The 23,447-nt window shown below is 34.5% G+C and overlaps 1 protein-coding gene across 9 annotated transcripts in view; it reads right to left on the bottom strand.

The window, feature by feature from the left end:
- The window catches only part of DMD (dystrophin), a 931,439-nt gene that overhangs the window by 5,730 nt on the left and 902,262 nt on the right, over positions 1-23,447 (bottom strand). For 7 of the 9 annotated variants that reach the window (XM_081327955.1, XM_081327959.1, XM_081327958.1 and 4 more), the window contains 4 exons: positions 17,871-18,029; positions 7,590-7,833; positions 7,220-7,340; positions 4,717-4,809 (listed from right to left, as the gene is read on the bottom strand). In XM_081327955.1, the coding sequence (XP_081184081.1) occupies positions 4,717-4,809; positions 7,220-7,340; positions 7,590-7,833; positions 17,871-18,029 (617 nt within the window). Of the gene's footprint in view, positions 1-1,166; positions 1,199-4,716; positions 4,810-7,219; positions 7,341-7,589; positions 7,834-17,870; positions 18,030-23,447 lie in introns of those variants that run through there. The other 2 variants (XM_081327957.1, XR_014026476.1) reach the window with 2 other exon arrangements.

Below are 23,447 nucleotides of genomic sequence, written 5' to 3'. Positions count from 1 at the left end.
AATGTGACTTTTAAAGCATCTGCAATTTGAATGTTACAAAAATATTTTTCAATCCCTCCTTTATAAAAAAGCAATTGTTTCCATTTTCACTGCAACATTATACATAGTACTGTGATACTTTCTATTAAAATATGAAATATTTTGTAAATGTAGACAAATTATAATTTATTTAAATATTCTTTCATTTATATTTATTCACATTTTAACTTTGTGATAGTATTTTTAATTGTATTCCCTGGAATTCCTACTGTTTTTGCCTATAACTCCATTTATGCCTTAATGCCTTTTATTCTTAAACAGGAGACAGATTCTTTTATAATAATGGGCTTTGATTGAGTTTAGATACAAGGCTATTGCAGTTCGCCATTATGTTGCATTGTGACAAATTTGGTGGAAAACATGCAGATTCCTTTAGTAAACTATTGTCTATTTTATGAGCTTTCATCAAATTACTGATATTCCTATAATTTTCCATACAGTAACTGTGAAATATTTAGACTGAAAAACAAGCAAGATTTATATTGGGCTATTCAACAAACTGCAAAACCTGCTGCCATTTAGATCTTTTTTTTTATGAGCTCGTCCTCGACTGTAATAATAAACCTTCATTCTCACCAGATTAAAATTCAATTTTGTAACAGCTAAACCAGCTGAGTTTTCACACATACTTTAATATGACACAGTTGAGTCTGTGGGTGTTAGTGACAATTTAGCTGGCACAAACATTAAAATTGCAAGCTGAAAGATTTTACTGTTTATACCTCTCAACTCTTGCTTTGAAAAGAACACAACTAAATAATTTTATGTAACAATTTGGAACGTATATGTTCCAAATAAGTTATATAAAATAAAAATCTGCCATAGTCTCAAAATGCAAACCAAGTTATAATTAACTATGAATGATTTATTTAAATGACTTTATAGAAACATTTTCATTTTTATATTCCCTTGCCCATTTTTGGAAGTAGCCTAATGAAAAAATATGCATTTCTTCTGTTTCTAGTGGTTTGATACCCATTGATAGTTGAGAGGTATTACATATTACAGTATACCTGTAACAAGTACTGAAAAACACACATGCTGTGCCACGTGCCAGATGCCCCCCCCGCCCGCAAAGGAGAATGAAGCAGTGAGAAGCTCTTGCAGTGGGCATTATATGCACTAACCTCACTCACTGGCTTTCCAGAGCCATTTCTTCCTTTATATTAGATGTATCAAAAAGAAAATGAAAAAACAACACACATACATAAAATACATCAATTATCATTACAAACATATATTTAAAACAACAGTTTTTGAAAAAGGCTGCAAAGTATTTACATCCACACAATTTTGTTTTTAAGTAACCCTCCCCCCACACACATTTCCTTCACTGTCAGCCTTTGGAATAAGGAGACAGATACATAAATCTTCAGATCAGTGTTTTGAAAACACTGGGAAAGGACAATGTAATTCCAGTATCATCAATGGATCCTGTACAACGTTGAAAAATACATTGTATTTTCTAAGTGTATTTTGCCAAATATTTTTGGATTTAAATGTCAACTTTAATGCTAAAATATTTAATTACCTACAATACTAATTGTCAGTATTTAATTACTATTAATCTATGTTACACAATAAATTTACTGTGAGAAGAAAGGGAAGAATGAGAGACAGATCACAGAAAATCAACTCAAAGGGCTAATAAAAATGCTCTTATGTATTCCTACTAAAGAATTTTATTGTCCAACTTTAATTAAATATTCTCATCTCTGGAATTTATATTCATAACCTTTTACTCAACAAAACAACAAATCCAAGCAACGGAAAATGAGTATCTGGCTTAACATTTGTACATAGGTTCTAATCTGTTTTGTGATGGAAATGTTGGCTTTCTATCAATTTTATTCCTTAACTACCTTTTTAAAACCACAAATAAATACTAGGCTTTATTTCATATTAAAAAGACACAGTGAAAAATATAAGGATAGTTATAATAATACATAATTATTTAAAATAATTTAAATAATTTTGGAAAAATAACATAATATGTAAATGTAAAAAAGTGTTTATAAAGATCCCAAGAAGTTTAATTAATCCAAAGAACTTTCTTCCTGAGAACGCAAGTATCTGTTTCATTAAAAAGGAATAAGGGAATACTCAGCTTCTATTGAATTGCAAATTTAATTAAACATAATTATTATAATCATTGGGCAATATACAGTATGCCTCGTTAAATAATGGCATTTATTTCAAAGTGATTTTGGATTAGGGCCAGTATATGGATAATTCATCCCAGTTTACCATAATATAAATTGTGCATATAACTTGTAACAATAAAAACACATTTTTAAATTAATATTTATGAGGAAGATCCATATTGAATATATGCAAAAAGTCCCATAAGCTAAACAAACTGTCTTAAAATATAAAGTAATTTGCTCTGTAACCTGTCAGTTTAAAATTTTTCATAAACCACTACGCTGGTATTTAGTATTTTTATTTTCAGATATCAAACCTCTTCCCTTTATCATAAAGCTGTGAAAAGGAATGGCAGCCACTATGAATATGAATATGAGCTGCACAATAAAAAGTATGTGGACTAGAAATTGTATAGTATATGTATATGCAAATTTTTATTATTGACCTTTAATTTTACAGCAATACAAAATATCCTTCTGTAAGGTTTTATATTTTAGCTATTTTTAACTACTGTATTTTTTTTAAAAAAAGTAACTTTAATCCTATCAGCTCTTTTGCCTACAAAGGTTCTGCTTGCTGAGATCAGAGGCACACTGTATTTGCTTAGAAGACAGAACTTTTTTTTCAAATATAAGCATACCAATTATATATTATCTACAATTTTTAAAGCTGCCTTGGTAGTTGACAACTTTTTAACCTTCTGAAGTTATCACAAATCATTTTCAAATTGGTGGTGCTGATGTTGTCATCACATTCGAAAACTCTTTGACAAGAAAAACAGATCACTATGGGTGTTCTTAATTTAATTTGCATTGAATTAACACAGATTATCTTTATAATGTTTATATACTTATTTGTTGATTTATTATTTTACAATTTTCCTTCTCTAAACCCTTGAGCCAATTGCTAATAACCTCTGCTGAAATAGACATCTTATCCCATAATACATTTTAAAAATTATTTTTGTTTTAAGGCTCTTTTGTAATTCAGGGAAAAAAGCACTAACATATGGAACACATTTTCAAAAGGGGGAGTATCAGAAAATCTATAAATGCATCAATATAAATAACAAAAATAAATATTTCTAAATGTGCCCATTCCTTATCCTTTCTCAGCCTGTGTATTAAAGTCAGATTTCTTTTAAAAACCAAAAGGGGCATGTCAATGTTAAATAAGCCAAGATAGTTAACAATTTAGTTAATCCATGCAGAGTCAATATTCATTCTTTACTGCATTGGCTTCTCTACTGTATCAGCTACTACTTGGCCTATAAAAGGACTATATTAATGATGTATAAGATACACTTAATTTTATCGGTTTCAAATACTTTCTTCATATGCTATTGTGCAGTATTACTATAAAGGCTGATATTTCTTTTCATAGAGTATATTATTCTTAGTGTTTTTAAGATTCCTGATGTCAGATATCACATAGTTATGCTAAAGAAAATAGTGAAAACCTCTCTTGCAGTCATGAAAGAATATGAATTATCCAATTCTGGAATATTGTTCATTATTGTCCAAATAGTATGTCACCTTTCTTATATCTCTTATATCTTTCTCACAACCCTGCTTCAAAAGACTTCCACAGACAAGACCACCAGGAAAATGGTCCCCTAAAATTAAATCCAGTTCTCAGCAATCCTGTGGAGCCAGCAACTATATCCAATCTTTGGATGAACCCAGCACAGTAAGACTCAGGCTTCTTTAGCTAGCCCATGAGATCAACTTCAGAGTTGGCTATGCTGGGAAGCAACTAAGCTGGCAGTATAGGCATCTGCAGGCCAGGACAGGGAAGGCATCTGACCTGGATTATCTTCTGACATTTCTTCTCCTTTTAATGCTATCTTCTCTGTGAGTCTGCTTCTAAATGTATAGATGGAAACAAGCAGTGCTTTTTTGTAAAAGAAAAAGGTGCCGGAACTCACACATGTCATACAACCCACCTTGCCTAGCCTACAAGGTTCCATCCAAAAAAGGTGCCGGAACTCCGTTCTGAGCGTTTTATGACAAAAAAAGCCCTGGAAACAAGTCTGAATAAATTTACTGTAGCAGTAACTCAGACTGCTTGTTTGGAAAGCTAGGACGTTAGACTACCTTATGCTACACTATATTTATATAGTAATCATTTTATTCATAGACAGAGCAATCATATTGATGTGACAGAAAAACATAAAACGGAGCAATTGTTATTTACTAAAACTACTATCAGCTATCTATACAGTGGTGGGAATTTTCTAACCATTCAAAGAGCAACTTCCTTTCTACCAAATATATAAGTAATATATTTTAATTTTTGTATTCTGTAATTCAGGAATTTATGATTATTATACAATACATATTTATTAAATGAAAAGATTAAAAGAACACAAAGACTACACTACACATTTTATAATTATGTCCAGCTAATCATATTTATGGAGGTAAATGTTGTGGTCTTCTCTTTTAGACTTGCATCTTATGTATTTCTGAGTATACTATCAATTTGAAAGAAAGATCCACTTGTCTATATATACTGAATAAGGATGCTTACCTCTTGTACTTGGGAAGGAATTGTTAAGCTGTTCCATGACCTCTTCTAACCCTGTGCTTGTGGCCTGGGGAGTACTTAGTAGATCATCCTCACCTAATAAAAAGAAAAGCAGAAGTATACTGCCTTTATTTATTCTACCACAGCATTCATCTATCTATCAGTGTGTGCAATAATTGGTTTAGAATATACAAAGCCAGTCCAATTCATGTGCTATAGATAAGTAGCCTTAAAACGTCTGATTACTACTTCTAGCAGTCTTACTTAAGTTTTTGGGGTACTAAACAGTGCCTATTACAGTTCTAATATTTTTAATAGTAGAGACTGCATTTAAGAATGGTATATTTAATCTATTAAGTTCTTAAACTCTCAGAAGAGAGGAGCATGAATTTTATATTACCACACGTATGAGGTTTTATATTTGTGACTTGCGGGGGGGGGGAGACATCTTTTTTTTTTAGCAGCATGATGCACATTTTGTGAGATATCTCTAATAATAAACTAGCAATAGAATTATTGTAGCATAATGCACCAAAATGCCAACTAATGGAAGTGGTCAGTGATGGTATTTTTCTAGACTTTAACAGATAATCAAGTAAATCAGTAGTCATATTCTTACAGGATGTTATCCATGAGGCTTCTGTGAAGGTCTGTAGTAATCATTAGGAGGGCACCAGGTTGAAGAAGTACACTTATTTTGTTCTACTAGAATCTTACCTTCCTCACTGAGACACTTCTCAAGTTGAGCCTTGGATTCAATTGTTTGCATCTAATGTTGGATCAGTGTTTTTTCTTGGTACATTTCTTCCACTATCCAATCACCAATGTGTACTTTCAAATCTACTCTTGAGATCTGCAGATAGGTATCCTTAGTACCTCTATTTACTTAGCAAGATCAAAAGCAGATTTGTGATTGTATGACTGCAGTAAATTTAATGAAAACTCTGGCACTGTCAAAATATTGCAGTAACAAGTCCCACGCTGAATGTGGGATTTGAACAAAAGCAGAAAAAATGATAAAGTAACAGAAAATTCTGCTTTAGTTTTGTTGTTACAGTCCAACCATTTACTAGAGAGAATTAGGATAGGGCTTGCTAATCAGTCCACTGGGACAGAGAATCTCTTAAGATGGTTTGTTTCTAAGGTCTTCTGAAATTCCAGACAATCTATGAATTCTTCAAAGAATTCCAGATAGCAAAGCTGATGATTGTAATTGCTAATGGAACACTGAGATAGCTCAGGCTTGACATTATTAGTCCAAACTGCTGAGACAAAATGCAGAATTCAGATAGCAACAGAGTTTAGCATTGAAATTCTAGTGATGAAAATGTTTGGGAGATCAGTAGCATACAAATGTCAACTGTGTACAGAATTGTTTTGCTATGACTATACATAATTTTCTGGCTGCATTGTATGTGGAACTACCTTGGAAAATTCAGGGTTATTATGTCATTATTCATTTTCATACTCAATTAAATGTAATACAAGTGAAAGCAAATTCTCGCAGAAAGCATCTGTGCAACCATTATTTTTAATTTTGGCTTCCAGAACCTTAATAACTATCACACATTGCAAACAACCTTTTTTCTTTGTAAGCTGCTTCAGCATACAGAAGCTCTACATTTCAAATAAGTTGTTATGGTAAGCTATGTTTCTGGCATAGCAATTGCTTTTTTTTTTTGCCAGGGAGCAGCAAAAATTGTAAGACACCATTGAGAGATCCTGGTAGTAACAATCCACTTCAGTGAATGTTGACATCCATCCAGAAGACAAGGTTAGTTGAGTTGATTCCATAGAACAATTTTGACAAATACATTATGCATCAAATGCTACATACTAAAAATAGCTAGAAACAAATTAGGTGGGGATAGTTTTGCCAAAAAGTATTTGCTTGGTTCTCTTTGGGCACTAGTATGAACTTTTAAAAAAATAATAATTCAGTTAGAGAGTGGAAACTCTTTTCCAGCTTTTTGGTTTGGTCCAGAGTAGTAATAGAACATAATCAAAATGAAATTGCATTTTGTATTTGTTTTGAATCTACAGATGTTAAAGCACCATTTTCCTTCTAATTCATCCCATCACAAACTTTAAAGGAACTGTACATTAAAGGAACTATATATGAAACTCTGGGGAATGTATGTAATCCCTAAATTTGTGGTTGGCTTACTTCTGACTTATAGTATCTTACGGGCATATATAAAATTTCTTGGGATAACACAACAAAATAAAACAAAATGAGCTTCCCTACTATTTTCTATAATGCTTAGAAGATTGTGTGTGTAGATAATAATTAATAACACCATCAGCTTGCTTCTCCTCCGGCAAATTGACGCTGCAAATAAATCAGTCCATATATGATAGAAAAGAGGCCAAGCACAAGAAACAAGACAAAATTTAAATCAAGAAACATCTATTGTGTTACTGTGTATGAAATTATCATGAATGAGAATATTAATAAGATTATCTTATTACAATTATTTTAAAAAGTGCTTCATTTTTAGCTCACCCATAGATTCTGTAGTCTGACTACCAACAACACAGAGAAGCATTGGCTGATTACTTTCTGACCTCTGTACTGAGGTAGGAGGAGAAGACTGGGTTGTACCATTCACCTTTGCATCTTGAGGCTGAAATACCAGAAATTATAATGGTTAAGTTTAAGAGTAGCAGCATGATCACTAGCACACTCATCATACAAATGTACTGAGAAGTAAGTTCCACCAACTTAGGAAGGTTTTCAATATTGCAGAGGTTTACAGTTGGCATATTTATATTCTATACAATACAACATTTTTATTTTGTGATACATAAGTACAAGCAAATTAAATTAAACACATTATTTCCTATCAAATAAAAGAGAAAAGCAGAAGTCTTGCCTGTTCCAACAGCTGTCTTAGCCTATGTAGCTGTGATTCTAGCTGTTTGTTGTGATCCTCCAGGATCTGCATCCTGGCTTCTAGGCGGCCTTTGTGTTGACGAAGCAACTTGGCTTCTGCAATGAGTTCAGCATCTCGTGGACTCTGTGGGGAAATGGGCATCATCTCAGGTGGGGATGGCAGTGGAGATAGTCCTTTGTGATCATGTTGCTGCTTCAACCGGTCATATTCTGCCTGCAGGTTTCTATTGGAAGAATAGAAGTGGTATACCAGTATATTTATGAATATGCATGTTTTTCCATTTTAGAGCTGAAAGTAACTTTTTAAGGTTTAGGTAAAAGTAAAGGTTCCCCCGCACATGCGTGCTAGTCGTTTCCAACTCTAGGGGCCGGTACTCATCTCCGTTTCAAAGCCAAAGAGCCAGCGTTTGTCCGAGGATGTCTCCATGGTCATGTGGCTGGCATGACTAGACGCCAAAGGCGCACGGAATGCTGTTACCCTCCCACCGTAGTGGTCCCTATTTTTCTACTTGCATTTTTACGTGCTTTCGAACTGCTAGGTTGGCAGAAGCTGGGACGAGTAACAGGTGCTCACTCTGTTACGTGGCACTCGGGATTCGACCCACCAAACTGCCGACCTTCTGATCGACAAGCTCAGCATCCTAACCCACTGAGCCACCACGTCCCTTTTTAAGGTTTAATTTCTTCTAAATTAAGGGCTTCAGTCTGTGAAAACTGTTATCATAATGCAGTTTCTGCACCAGGTTATCAAAACAAAAAATCATTATATTTCACTGTTATATTATTGATACATTTTCAGTGCAAATGTTAAAAGGCACAGTTCACCAGGTTTGCATGAATTTCTTCAATAAAGACACATGCTTCTTTAAATTGAGAAGTGGCTCCTATGAAATATCCTGGATGTACAAGAAAGAAATGATATGAACAATTGACATAGGATGGTCTTACTATTTTCTATCGGGAGACAAAAACTTGCTTGTTATCTGTTTGCAATCAGTAGTAATAAACATACTAGGATTAAGAAAATTAAGTAATAGAATCTAATAGTTCATCTGTTTTTTAGATAGCAGATTTTTCATTGAGTCCTCTGCATTTATTCCCCATCATCTCTATAGGGTTGCCATATAGGTTTTAAACTACTTTTATTGGAATAGTAGAATCTAAGTCTGAATGTGCTTCCATCTTCTTTCAGTTTTATACTCATGTGAATTAAGGAAGAGCCTGTGTGAGACTTTTCTCAGGTTAGTTTCTTTTTAAAAAAAATAGTTTTATTGATTATTTTTTAACAGAATTCAATAGTAATCATTCAACAAAAATGTGTTGTCTTGAGTATTTTATTCACTAATACAAATTCCTAATCCCTAAATCTTTTCTCTAACCATTGATAAAATATGTCCCAAATTTGAAAATATTCTGTTTCTTCTTCTTTTTCAACCTTAAAGTAAGTCTGTCCACTTCCGCACAGTCTAGTATTTTTTTAATTATTTCTTCTTTTGGTGGTATTTCTTTGTTCTTCCAATATTGTGTGAATATAATTCTTGCTGCTATTATAACATGAAAAATCAAGTATGTACTTTGCTTATCAATTTTCTGGCATTATACCTAGTTAAAAAAATAGGTTTATAGTCTATGTATTTCTCTAACATTTTTTCTAACCAAGTGTGGATTATTGTCCAATATCTCCTTGCTTTAACACATGTCCACCACATATGATAATAAGTGTTTGTGTTTACATTTCAACATTTATCTGACATACTTTTAAACATTTTTGCTAATCTTGTTGGTGGCAAGTGCCATCTATCGAACATTTTGTATAAGTTTTCTTTATATGAAGCTGACATTGTCAACTTATAGTTTCTTTCCCACAAACTTTGCCACTTCTCTAAGTCTATATTATATCCAAAATTCTTTGCCCATACTATCATTGTCTCTTTTACTTCATCTTCCATTTTGAGATTTAATAAGAAATTGTATATTTTTTTAATTAACTTTTCATCAGAAGTTAATAATGTCTGATCAAACATAGTCTGCTCTTTATAAAATCCATACTGTTTCATATCTTTGTCATATCTGACTTGCATTTGTAAATGTGACTACCATGTTAAATCGATGCCCTGATTTTCCATCTCTTGCCTGGATTTTAAGTTCCCTTCAGAATTTAGAATATATTTATATGTCCATATTTTATCGAGACTGACAAGATTTGGATGTACAAATGCTTCCATTGTTGAAAGCCATCCTGGAATTTTCAAATAAATTTTACATTTTATTTTTTCCCATGTTAATAATAGTGCATTTCTAATAGTGGTTTTGGAGGTATTTATGTATTTTATTTTTTCCGTACCATAAAAAAGCATGCCAACTAAGTTGTAGGTCATGTCCCTCCAAGATTAGCAATCTTTTATTTCTAAGAGTTATCCATTCTTTTACCCATGTTAGCACTGATGCTTGATAATGTAAAACCCATTCTGGCAAGCCAAAACCTTCATTTCCCTTTGCTTCTTGTAACATTTTCAATTTAATTCTAGCTTTCATTCCTTGCCAGATAAAATTTTGAATTACAGAGCTTAAATCTTCAAAGAATTTTTTTCTCCAGTTTTATAGGTATCATTTGAAACAAAAATAGTATTTTTGGTAATATATTAATTTTCACTGTAGAAATTTTTCCTAACATCGACAGTTGCAGATTTTTCCATTTTTCCAAATTAAGATTTGATTTAACAATTTAATATAGTTATCTTCATTTACTGTGGAACATCTTACTGTCAAATATGTTCCCAAGTATTTGACCTTTTTGACTATTTGCAATCCTATTTTTTCTGATAATTTCTTTTTTTGTTTATCTGTAAGATTTTTAGTTTTTTCTTTTTTTATGGAAAATTTTATTAAATGTACATTTAAAAACAAAAGTGGACATGATTCAACTTCCCTAGCTACAACACTACTATTAGTATTACCTTATGTTACAGAAAAAATAACAAAAAATTAAAATACATTCTATGACAGGACAGAGTATAACAAACTGTACATATAACATCTGTAAATTTTTTAGTAAACTTTCAGTCATCAACGTTATATTTACACATCTTTCAGTTGTGTCCTGATATAGGTGCTGATAAGAAATCCTTACATTACTAACCAATCAAACAATAGTCATCTCAGCGATCCTCCTTATCTCTAACTAATTGTACAAATTTTGCCAAATTTCATAATACTCCGTTTCAGTCTTATTTTTGATCTCTAGGGTTAACCTGTCCATTTCAGTGCAGGATAAAACTTTATCTATTTTTTTAATCCCATTTATATCCCACGCTTCTCCGAAGACTCAGGGCAGCTTACAATCTAAGAAGCATAAATCAATGTGCTTAGCAATAGCCTTCATTCTATGTATATGCCTGCTTATTAGGGCTTTCGGGGGGCCCCCAGCAGCATTTTTACAAAGTCAGCTTATTGCCCCCAACAATCTGGGTCCTCATTTTACCTACCTTGGAAGGATGGAAGGCTGAGTCAACCTTGAGCCTGGTGGGACTCGAACCAGCACTAATTGCAGGCAGCTGGTGTTACTTAAGGAGGCATTAGCCCAATGCTCCACCAAGGCTCTTTATTATTTCTTCTTCAGTGGGTGTTTCCTTTCTTTTCCATTTTTGGGCATATGCCAATCTTGCTGCGGTTAAAATATGCACTAATAAATAGAAAGATGCTTTGCTGAGTTTATCGTTAATAATCCCTAATAAGGAGTTTCTGGTTTTAAATCAAATTTTTGTAGTAATATTTGTTCCAACCAATTTTTTATCCACTGCCAAAATTTTTGCGCTTTTGAACATTCCCACCATATATGATAGTAAGTCCCTGGAAGCCTTCTGCATTTCCAGCATGTTGGTGAGATTTTTTTTATCTATTTTTGCTAACCTTGTAGGGGGAAGGTGCCATCTATAAAACATCTTGTACAGATTCTCTTTATAGGAGGTGGCTAGCGTTAACCTCCTATTTCTATCCCATAGTAATTGCCAATTATCTAGGTCAATACTGTAACCAAAATTTTTACTCCAGGTTAACATTGTTTCTTTTACCTGTTCTTCTAACAAATCCTGTTCTAATAAATATTGATATATCTTTTTATCATTTGATCTTCCGTTCCTAGAAGAATTTTATCTAATTGTGTATGCTCTAATTTTATCCCTGGTTCTTTTTTGTCTTTTCTGTATCGTGACTGCATTTGTAAGTATGCCCACCATTCCAACTCTACACCATCTTCTGATAATCTTTTTCTTGTTTTCAGGTCTCCATTTTTGTCTAAAAGATATTTATATGTAATTACACTTCCTAAATTTATGAATTTGGGGTGCATGAAAATCTCTAATATGGATAGCCAATTGGGGATTTCTATATAATTATTTTTTTTAATTTTTATCCACACATCTAATAATGTCCGTCTCACCGCCCTGAGTCCTTCGGGAGAAGGGCGGTATAGAAATCAAATTATTAAATTAAATTAATATGATGATTCTGAAAGTACTGATGAGCCTTATATTTTCCGCCCATTATAGCATGCCACCCAATTTGCATGTCATGACCTTCTAAAGCTAGTAGTCTTCTGTTCCTTAAGTGTATCCAATCCTTTATCCATACTGCTATTGCTGCTTGATAATATTTTTCCCAATTCGGGAGGCCGAGCCCTCCTCTTTCCTTTGCATCCTGTAATAATTTTAACTTGATTCTCGCTTTTCTACCTTGCCAGATAAATTTAGATGTAATTCTGTTTAAATTTTCAAAAAAATCCTTACCTAATTTAATTTTTACACATTGGAATAAAAAGAGTAATTTGGGAAGTATATTCATCTTGATTGTCGCTATTCTCCCCATAAAGGAGAGCTGCAAGTTTTTCCATCTATCTAGGTCTGCTGTAATTTGGTCCATTAACTTGTCATAATTTTCTCTTTTGAGTGTAATACATCTTGCTGGCATTTGGAGCCCCAAGTACTTTACTCTTTTGGATGTCTGGATATTAATTTTTCTACTAGCTCAGTTTCTTGTAAATTGGACATATTTTTAACTAACATTTTAGTTTTTCTTTATTGATTTTCAATCCTGCAACATCTCCATAATTTTCCAGCACCTGTAATAATCTTGTTCCAGATTCTAAGGGGGTCTTCAAGAATTAAAACTAAATCGTCCGCATAAGCCTGTAATTTAAATATCTCTTTTCTGATTTCTAATCCTTTAATCACCTTATCTTTTCGGATTATTCTTGTGAGTGCTTCTAAAGAAAGAATGAATAATAAAGGAGATAGTGGACAGCCTTGTCTCATATCTTTTTGTATTTGAATGCTATTTGTTAATTCTCCGTTTATGATTACTTTTGCCTCTTGTTTGGAATAGATTGCTTTAAACATAGTTATAAATTTTTCTCCGAATTCCATCTGTTTGAGTTGAGTCAACATAAAATTCCATTTGACATTATCAAATGCTTTCTGAGCATCAACTAAAATTAATGCCACTTGTTTTTCGCTGTGTAATTCATAATATTCTAAGATGTCTAGTATGATCCTGACATTATGTCTAATTTGTCTTTTAGGCAAGAAGCCATTTTGGTTAGTATGGATAAATTCAGCTAAATATTTTTTTAATCTTTCTGCCATTATAGTCGTGCAAATCTTGTAATCCATGTTCAGTAAAGAAATGGGCCTATAATTTTTAATGCAGGTCAAGTCAGAGTTTTCTTTAGGGATTAGTGAGATGATTGCTTCTTTCCATGAGTTTGGAGTTTTTGCTGTGTTTAGTACCTCATTAAATAAATCCAATAGGGTTGGAACCAAAAGTTCTTGGAGGTTTTTATATATTTCGGATGGTAATCCATCAAGGCCAGGTGTTTTATTACTTTTTTGTTTTTTAATGGCTTCCATAATTTCCTGGACTGTTATATCTTTATTTAATATATTTAGAAATTCTTCCAAAACCTTTGGTAAGTCTACTTTCATAAGATATTATGATATTCTTTCCTCAGTAATCATTTTATCCTCTATATTTTTATAGAATTCATATGTCACCCATTTTTTCCCTTCATTTTGATATACTATCTCCCCTGCTTGATTACATAATTTACTAATCCATTATCTTTTTGTTTTTTCAACCTATAGGCCAGCCATCTCCCGAGTTTATTTGCCTGTTCCAAAAAAAATTGTGTAATGCTTTTTATTTTTTGTGCCATTTCTCCCTTTTCTATAATATTCAAGTTATGCTTATTTAAATCTAGCTGTTGTTTTAGATCTCTACGTTGTGGGGTTTTTGTAGTTCTAATTCTAATTTTTTGTGTTCTTCCTCTAAACTTTTTCGATATTGCCTTTTCTTTTTATATTCATTGGCCATGTACACAATTGCAGTCCCTCTCATAACTGCCTTGGCTGTATCCCATAAATTTTGAGTGCTAGTCTCCTCTTTCTTATTTGTCTGGAAGAATGTCCGCATTTGTTCCTCCATCTTATGCTTAAATTCTATTTGGTTTAGGATTGCCTTTTTTAGAGTTCACCTCCTTATTGTTATCTTCTGTTCTTTCCATTTAATTACAATGGGATTATGGTATGCCCAAGTATTAATGTCTATTATTATGTCATCAATATCTGAATTTAATTCCTTCGTTGTCCAGACCATATTGATTCTGGACCACGATTGATGCCGCCCTGAATAGTATGTAAATTGCTTTTCATTCAATTTTCTCTCCCTCCAACTATCTTGAATATTTAATTCTTCCACCATTTTAAAAAAAGTACCAGGTAATATTCTCCTGGATCGTTCCTCACTCTTATAATCTAATTCTCTGTCTATAATTGTATTAAAATTGCTAATTATACAAATGTTCTCATATTACATATCAGCAATAACCTTATGCAGTTTCTTATAAAATTGTCTTTGTTTTTCATTGGGGGCATAAATTCCTACCAGGGCGACCTTTTTTTATTCAAGGAAATTTCAATAATCAATATTCTACCTTCCTCATCGATAGATTTGTCTTGCTGGGATTCTTTAACATATATCACAATTCCTCCTTTCTTCTGCTGTGAAACTGTTATACAAATTTGATTCCTAACTTAGGGTAGTTTAACAAATCCTGATCTTGAGTCTTAATATGTGTTTCTTGTAGAATTGTTATATCTAAGTTTTTCTTACTGAGCTTATTCAAAATTATATTTCTCTTAGCTAGGGAGTTTAGTCCATTCACATTTAATGATAATACTGTTAATGTTTCTACATTACTGTCTCTGTTTTGATCTTGTTGCCCTTGTTGGTCTATCTTCCTTGAGTTCTTTATGTCTACTCTCGTCATCATTGTCATTCTCATTTTTTCTCTTCTCTCTGTTTCCCATTCTTTACCTTGTGATTCCCATGTCTTTCTATTATATCTCTCTGTGTTGTTCTCTTCTCTTAACTCTCTTTCTTCTAGTTCATCTTCATTGCCTAGATGCTGCTGGAAGAACTTTTCTGCTTTATCAATCGAATCTAACCTATATCTTTTTTTCTTACCAGGTCACCACAATCCCTTCTGGCATCAGCCACCTAAAATTAATGTTTTGTCTTAATTTTGATGTAATATGTTGGTAGGGCCTTCTCAGGTCTCTTACCCTCCTAGGGACTTGTTTGAGGACAGTTAGTTGTTTACCTCTGTATTCTATTGGGTCGTCCCTTGTGTGGATTCTATATATCTCATCAATCTTATTTGCCATCTCTTCTTTCCCTGTCCCTAGGGCCCTAGCTAGCAAGTCTGTCATCATTTCTGGGAGGTCTTCCCCCTTCTCTTCTTTCACGTTTTGGAAACATAGATAATGGTCTGCTTTCTCAGCTTCAAGCAGTATGATGGATTTTTCTAACTCTTTAATTGCTTGCAAGAGTTTTTCATTCATTTCATCTACTCTTCTTTCCTCCTTATTCATTCTATCCTCCATTTCTAATAATTTCTGTTCATTTTTCAATATTTGCTGTTGGAAACATTCAAATTTTCCGTCCATTGCTCCCATCTTCTCTTTAAGTTCTCCAGTATCATTCCTTATTTCAACTATTTCTTTTTTTAAATCTTCATGGTTTCTCAGCATAACTTCTTACATGGATTGTAATATTGCTTGTAGATCTTTAAGTGAGCCTGCTCTCTCCCGTGGCATCATCTCTTCTATGGATCTTTGCCCTGCTGGGCTTAATTCTGCCGATGAGGCTTGGGTCATCTGTCTTTTTCCAGTCCCAACTCTTGTTAGATTTGGGATGCTTGTCATCTTTCTAAATGACGTCAACCAACCCTCCCACTTATACACGATCTTTGTCTTTCCCTCCACCACACCTGGAGAATTTTTCTTCTAAGGTTATAATCACTAGTGCCTTATATCTTAACAATGCTATATTTTGTATTATAATATTATAACCAATATTCAGTTAGTCAATTCAGTTATAAATATTATTATATTCAACAAGGAGACAAATAAATTTTCTCACCCTCCTTGAGCATTCAACTTTTTGTTTCTAGTTAGTCTCCTCCAATTCAATCATACAATAGGTTATGATCAGTTAATTCTTATTGGTCAAAATTCTCAAGACAATTACCATTTATCCCTTTTGTTTTAGAAACTTTTGAAACAAATAGTTCAGTTCTTAAATTATGAGTATCACTCTTCCCTCATTTAAAGCTAATTGGTTGTTAGTTCTTATTCAAAATGTCTGCTCTCTCAGCTCAGTCCGCACTATCACTCTTCAAGTTTATTTTATTTTTTGTTAAACTTCTTCTTGGCTTTACTGCAAGAGCCAGAAAGAGAAACCACCCTTGGTCACCAGTCCTAACAGCCTGTGAGTCTGTTGCTTTAAGGTCAGATCTCTTTTTCCCCCGTCTCCTTTTCACTGCTATCTGACAGGGGAGGTAATTTCCCCTTTCGCTCTGGGGCCTCTCCTCTTTTCTTCTCTTCTTTGAAATTCTCCAGAGAGATTTCGCAATCTGGAACACTTACAAGAGTTCACTGTTTCCTCTGCCAGGTTAGTTGAATCGCTGTCCCGCTGACTCACCACTATTTCTGACAGCTGTCATTTCTTCACGGCTGCCATAATGGGCCGTCTCCTTCACCCAGCTCTCTCCTAGGCTTTCCTGCTTTCTGCAGCTTGGACCGCCGTCCTGAACTGCTCAGCTGGGCGCCACCGCTTCTGATCTCCCTCCGAGAGGGCTTTTAAAAAATCCACCGGGAACAGAGAAAAGGCTGTGAGATCGGCACGCTCATTCAGAGTGACGTCTCAACACAGCCATTCCATTTGACAGCTGGCTCCTCCTCCCTCTTTAGTTTTTTCCTTATTTATCTTTAATCCTGCTCTTTCTCCAAATTGTTCTATCTTTTCCAACAGTTTAGGAATTGTCTCTAAAGGTTCCTCTAAAATGAATACCAAATCATCTGCAAATGCTTGCAATTTATTGGTTTTACCTTTTATTTTCAATCCTTTAATTTCTGGATATTGGCTAATGTTTCTATTTAAAACTTCCAAAGTTAAGATAAATAGCAGTGGGGATAATGGACATCCTTGTCTTGTGCCTTTTCGTCTATTAAAATTCTCTATATAATCCCCATTTACAATCACTTTTGCTGTTTGTTTCTGATATATTGTCTGAATCATGTTTATAAAGTTTCGACATTGTTTTTAGTTGTTGAATCATAAATTGCCAAGAAACATTATCAAATGCCTTTTGAATGTCTAAAAATACTAATGCCAGTTGTTTCCCTGAATGCAGTTCATAATATTCTAATATGTCTAGTATTACTTTCAACTTAACAACCACAATGAGGAGTGCCAGGATTGCAGTAATTGAGCAAAGCAGTCACATGTTTTTCTACTTAATGACTGCTTCTCTCAATGACTGGGATTCTGGTCCCAATTGTGGTTGTAAGTTGAGACCATCTATAACTATTAAATATTTTTACTCATACATAATTAAAGAAAGCAATGCTTACATACCAAATTAGCAAATATTTTTTTAAATTATTTATGGCAGGCCAAAATTTATATTTTATTACAAGATTTTAAAATTTCTATTAAGTTTGTTAAGTATAATAGAATTTCATCATCTGGACATTTAACATGACAAATCACATTCATAAGTAGAAGAGAAACATCTGTTAAATTGGTAAATTACAATATAAGCCAACTTCTTTTCTACCTGTTTTGCTTTCTGGTTTGATATGTTATTATCAAACCAGATTATTTAATATGTCAATGCAGGGAAGTGATATTGTAGGAAGCTTACCTATTTTCTTCCTCCAAGTCTGCAAGGATTCTCTCCAGTTCACCTCTTTCTTCACTTTCTAAAGAAATTAAAATCTGAGCAGGACTTCGAGGTTGACTGAGTGGTGATTCCTGGTTCAAACTTTGGCAGTAGTGCTGGATTAGCAAATGCTCATCATCTCTTTAAGGAAAAAAGAAGAGAAGATAAAATATAAATGCATTTACAAATATTCCTCTTATTCTTTTCCTTTCTTTCTTTAATTTCCTTTTGCTTTAAGTCTGTATTGTTTTTACTCTGTTAAAATTTAATTAAAAATTGAAAAAAAATCAGAAGAAATGAGGCAAAAGTATAAAGCACTTCTCAATGTAAAACAGTCACGATACATATACATACATACGGTGGGTATGTGTTTGTGTGTGCACATGTGTGTCTTGGTGGCTCATAGAAATACAAGGTTTTAATGTTTAATGATTTGCATGGTACTTGTTTAACAGTGACAATTGGGTCTACTGGAATTGCTGTTGCTAAGCCACATCTGGTATTGTACTTCATGACCACATAGTTGTAGTAGGCTTCCCAGTCCCAATTATCATTGTTTCCTGAAGATTATCTGTATTGTATTTGCCAACACCTTTAAATTTAGATGAAATTTGAGTTAATCTGGTAATATGATCCAAAAACCAGTAAATATAAATTTGCTTTTAGAAGCAAAGCAGGCAATATCTGCCCCCTTTCTCTCTGTTTAAAGTAAGTAATAAATTGATTATTTAACTCAGACATGTCAAACACAAAGGCCGGGGGACGGATCCGGCCCACGAAGTGGTTTCATGTGGCCCGCAAAGCCATCCTGAAAACAGTGAGGGAACGGTCCCCTCTGCCTTGGCCCTGGCCCAGAGACCCTCCTTCTGCCAGAGACCCTCAGATCTGTCCCACTCCTGCTCAGGCACCCTTGATGCGAACAATGTAGAGCTGGCCATGCCCACCCAGTAGGCCATACGCACTCTAGCCACGCCCACCCAGTAGGCCATGCTCACCCAGGCCATACCCACCTGGCCGCCTGAGGGCAACCTGCAATGCTGATGCGGCCCTCAATGAAATTGAGTTTGACACCCCTGACTTAACTAGATTACTCCACCATTAAATTTAAATTATAGAAATCATAAATTAATGTTCAGCTAAATACTATTTACCTCAAGCTAAAGTTTCTTTTCTTATATTGTGTAACTTTTAAAAATAGATATTTAACAAATGATGCTTTCCCCAAATCAATTCATTTAATGAAATGAAAATTAAAACAAATTCAAAAATGAAATCCTTTAAGAAATTTTTCACTTTGTAGAAGAACTTAGCGTGATTACAAATACTAAGTTCCTAATCCTTTGTTAAAAAAATAGGAAGCAACAGAGTTCAGCCAAAAACGTTTGTTGTTAGTTGCGAAGTCGTGTCTGACCCATTGCGACCCCATGGACAATGTTCCTTCAGGCCTTCCTGTCCTCTACCGTCTTCTGGAGTCCTTTTAGGCTCATGCCTACTGCTTCAGTGACTCCATCCAGCCACCTCATTCTCTGTTGTCCCCTTCTTCTCTTGCCCTCAACCTTTTCCAGCATTAGGCTCTTCTCCAGTGAGTCCTTCCTTCTCATTAGGTGGCCAAAGTATTTGAGTTTCAACTTCAGGATCTGGCCTTCTAAAGAGCAGTCCGGGTTGATCTCCTCTAGGACTGACTGGTTTGATCGCCTTGCAGTCCAAGGGACTCGCAGGAGTCTTCTCTAGCACCATAGTTCAAAGGCTTCAATTCTTAGGTGCTCAGCCTTTCTTATGGTCCAACTTTCACAGCCATACAGTGCAACTGGGAAGACCATAGCCTTGACTATACGGACTTTTGTTGGCAGGGTGATGTCTCTTGCTTTTTAGTGTGCTGTCTAGATTTGCCATGGCTTTCCTGCCCAGGAGCAAGCGTCTTAATTTCTTGGCTGCAGTCCCCATCTGCGGTGATCTTGGAGCCCAGGAAAATAAAATCTGTCACTACCTCCATTTCTTCCCCATCTATTTGCCAGGAATTGAGAGGGTGGGATGCCATGATCTTGGTTTTCTTAATGTTTAGTTTCAACCCAACTTTTGCACTCTCCTTCTTCACTCGCAACAAGAGACTCTTCAGTTCCTCTTCACTTTCTGCCATTAGAGTGGTATCATCTGCATATCTTAGGTTGTTGATATTTCTCCCAGCAATCTTAATTCCAACTTTTGATTCATCTAGCTCTGCCTTTCTCATGATGTGCTCTGCATATAAGATAAACAGGCAGGGTGACAGTATACAGCCTTGCCGGACTCCTTTCCCAATTTTGAACCAATCAGTGGTTCCATGTCTAGTTCTCACTGTTGCTTCTTGACCCGCACATAGGTTTCTCAAAAGACAAATAAGATGGTCAGGTACTCCCATCTCTTTAAGAACTTGCCACAATTTGTTGTGATCCAAACAATCAAAGGCTTTAGCATAGTCAATGAAGCAGAAGTAGATATTTTTCTGGAACTCCCTAGCTTTCTCCATGATCCAGCGTATGTTGGCAATTTGATGTGTAGTTCCTCTGCCTCTTCGAAATCCTGCCTGTACTTCTGGTAGTTCTCGATCCACATACTGCTGGAGTCTAGCTTGTAGGATTTTAAGCATAACTTTACTAGCAGGTGAAATGAGTGCAATGGTGCAATAGTTTGAACATTCTTTGGCACTGCCTTTCTTTGGAATTGGAATGTAAACTGATCTTTTCCAATCCTGTGGCCACTGTTGAGTTTTCCAAATTTGCTGGCAAATTGAGTGTAGCACTTTTACTGCATCGTCTTTTAAGATTTTGAATAGCTCAGCTGGAATACTGTCACCTCCACTAGCTTTGTTGTTGCTCATCTTTCCTAAGGCCCACTTTACTTCACATTCTAGGACAGTGATGGCGAACCTTTTAGAGACCGAGTGTTCAAACTGCAACCCAAAACCCACTTATGTATAGTCAGGTGCCGGGTAGGCATGACCCATTGGGTGGGTGTGGCTGTGGTGGTAACAGCAGACTGGATTGGACTAAAAAGTTCAATCAATTCCAACTTTGCGAGATCTTTTGTTTCCCACGAGAAGTTGAAATTGATGGATTGAACCTTTTTTTTTGCACACAGCAGCGGAGTACTAAAGCTAAAAGATTTTATAAAACCCAGCTGAAGGCCTAGAACTGGGGCGATGGCGCATGTGCCCACAGAAAGGGCTCTGCATGCCACCTGTGGCACGCATGCCATAGGTTCACCACAACGGTTCTAGGATGTCTGGCTCAAGGTCAGTGACCACCTCATTGTGGTTATCAGGAAAATTAAGCTCGTTCTCATATAGTTCTTCTGTGTAATTTTGCCACCTCTTCTTAATCTCTTCTGCCTCTGTTAGGTCCCAGCCATTTTGGTCCTTTATCATGCCCATTTTTGCATGAAACGTTCCCTTCATCTCTCCAATTTTCTTGAAGAGATCTCTAGTCCTCCCTATTCTATTGTTTTCTTCTATTTCTTTGCACTGTTCATTTAAGAAGCCATTCTTATCTCTTCTAGCTATTCTCTGGAATTCTGCATTCAATTGGATGTATCTTTTTCTCCCCTGCCTTTCACTTCCCTCCTGTCCTCAGCTATTCGCAAAGCTTCCTCAGACAGCCATTTTGCTTTCTTGCATTTCTTTTCCTTTGGGATGGTTTTAGTTGCTACTTCTTGTACAATGTTGCGAACCTCCATCCATAGTTCTTCAGGCACTCTATCAGATCTAATTCCTTAAATCTATTTGTCACCTCTACTGTATATTCGTCAGGGATATGATTTAGTTCATAGCTGAGTGGCCTAGTGCTTTCCCTATTTTCTTCAGTTTAAGCCTAAATTTTGCAACGAGAAGCTGATGGTCTGAGCCACAGTCCGCTCCTTGTATTCTTTTTACTGACTGTATAGAGCTTCTCCATCTTTGGCTGCAGAGCACATAGTCAATCTGATTTCTGTGTTGACCGTCTGGTGATGTCCATTTGTAGAGCCATCTCTTGGGTTGTTGGAAAAGAGTGTTTACTATGACCATCGTATTTTCTTGACAAAATTCTATCAGCCTGTGCCCTGCTTCATTTTGTACTCCAAGGCCAAACGTCCCTGTTATTCCGGTTATCTTTTGGCTTCCTACTTTAGCATTCCAATCCCCCATGATGATAAGGACATCATTTTTTGGTGTTAGCTCTATAACGTGCTATAGGGCTTCATAGAACTGGTCAATTTCATCCTCTTCAGTACCGGTGGTTGGGGCATAGATTTGTACTACTGTGATATTGCAAAAACGTTTACATATGTATTGAAATCTTTCTCCCTCTTCATTCTATGCAAAAAATATCTATTACATAATTACCATAAAAATGGTAATATGTGGTAACTGATAGAAACTCTACAGTTTCAGTAAAATGGATAATACTATCTTTTTTTAATACAAGTTTTATTGATTTTTTAATATTTACATATACATGTATTTGTGAAGCAATACGGTGGGTGCGTAGTCAAAGTAACAAATAACCAGTTGTTTGGAAATAATTCAGGTTGCATCAACAAGGATTCCCTCTCTGATTCCCTTAGTTATCACATAGTCAAAATAATCAAATTAATACATTTCTAGTTGTGACCTAGTCCATTAACAGAATTTTCAATATATTTTCACTAATACATATCAATATCCTGTTTTTAAGTTTTACTTAATTGCAATAAAATATTCTAAGTAGCCTATAATATAAAAAAGAAAGCTTAATTTTTGGGTAACCTACAGTTCCCTATTTCAATAAAAAATAATTCACTTGTCTACGAAACTTACATTGTTCATTACAAAACATTCTTATGTTTTATCAGTAAAGTCTATTTTTCATCTTTTTTTTCTAAACAAGTTTTATTGATTTTTAATATTTACAAATACATTGTGAAACAATATGGAGGTTGGGTAGTTAAAATAAGAAATAACCAGTTGTAAATAGTTCAGGTTACATCAACAGAGATGCCCTCTCTACTTCCCTTAGTTATTACATAGTCAAAATAGGCAAGTTAGTACATTTCTAGTTGTAACTTAGTCAATCAACAAAACTTAAAATATATTTTCAGTAATACATATCAATATCCTGTTTTTGAATTTTATCTAATTGCAGTAGGATATTCTAGAGTGACCTATAGTATATAGGAAAAAGCTTAATTTTGGGGTAACCCACAATTCCCTATTTCCATAAAGAATAGTTCTTTTGTCTACAAAACATATATTGTTCATTACAAAGCATTCTAATGTTTTACCATTAAAGTCTAATTTTCATCTTAAGAAATCACCAGTTATTAGAAATATGTTTTTTGCCTTAACCATTCAAGTTATTAAAATACTATCTTTTATATATAAAATTCTGGATTCAATACTATGGTTCAAAAGTAACCACTAAATATTCTATAAGTCATTTTGACCGTATATCAATTATTAAAATACTATCTTTTGATATGTCATTCCAAGTTCTAAAATATAGTTCGGAGTTATATTCTAAAAGCTTACATTTGTTTTCCTTTCCTTTTCCTTTCCTTTCCTTGATA

This window comes from Vipera berus, assembly GCF_964194415.1.
Source record: "Vipera berus genome assembly, chromosome: 4".
Lineage (NCBI taxonomy): Eukaryota > Metazoa > Chordata > Lepidosauria > Squamata > Viperidae > Vipera > Vipera berus.
Note: the sequence above shows the minus strand (reverse complement) of the source record. Positions and strands in the feature narration are given on the sequence as shown.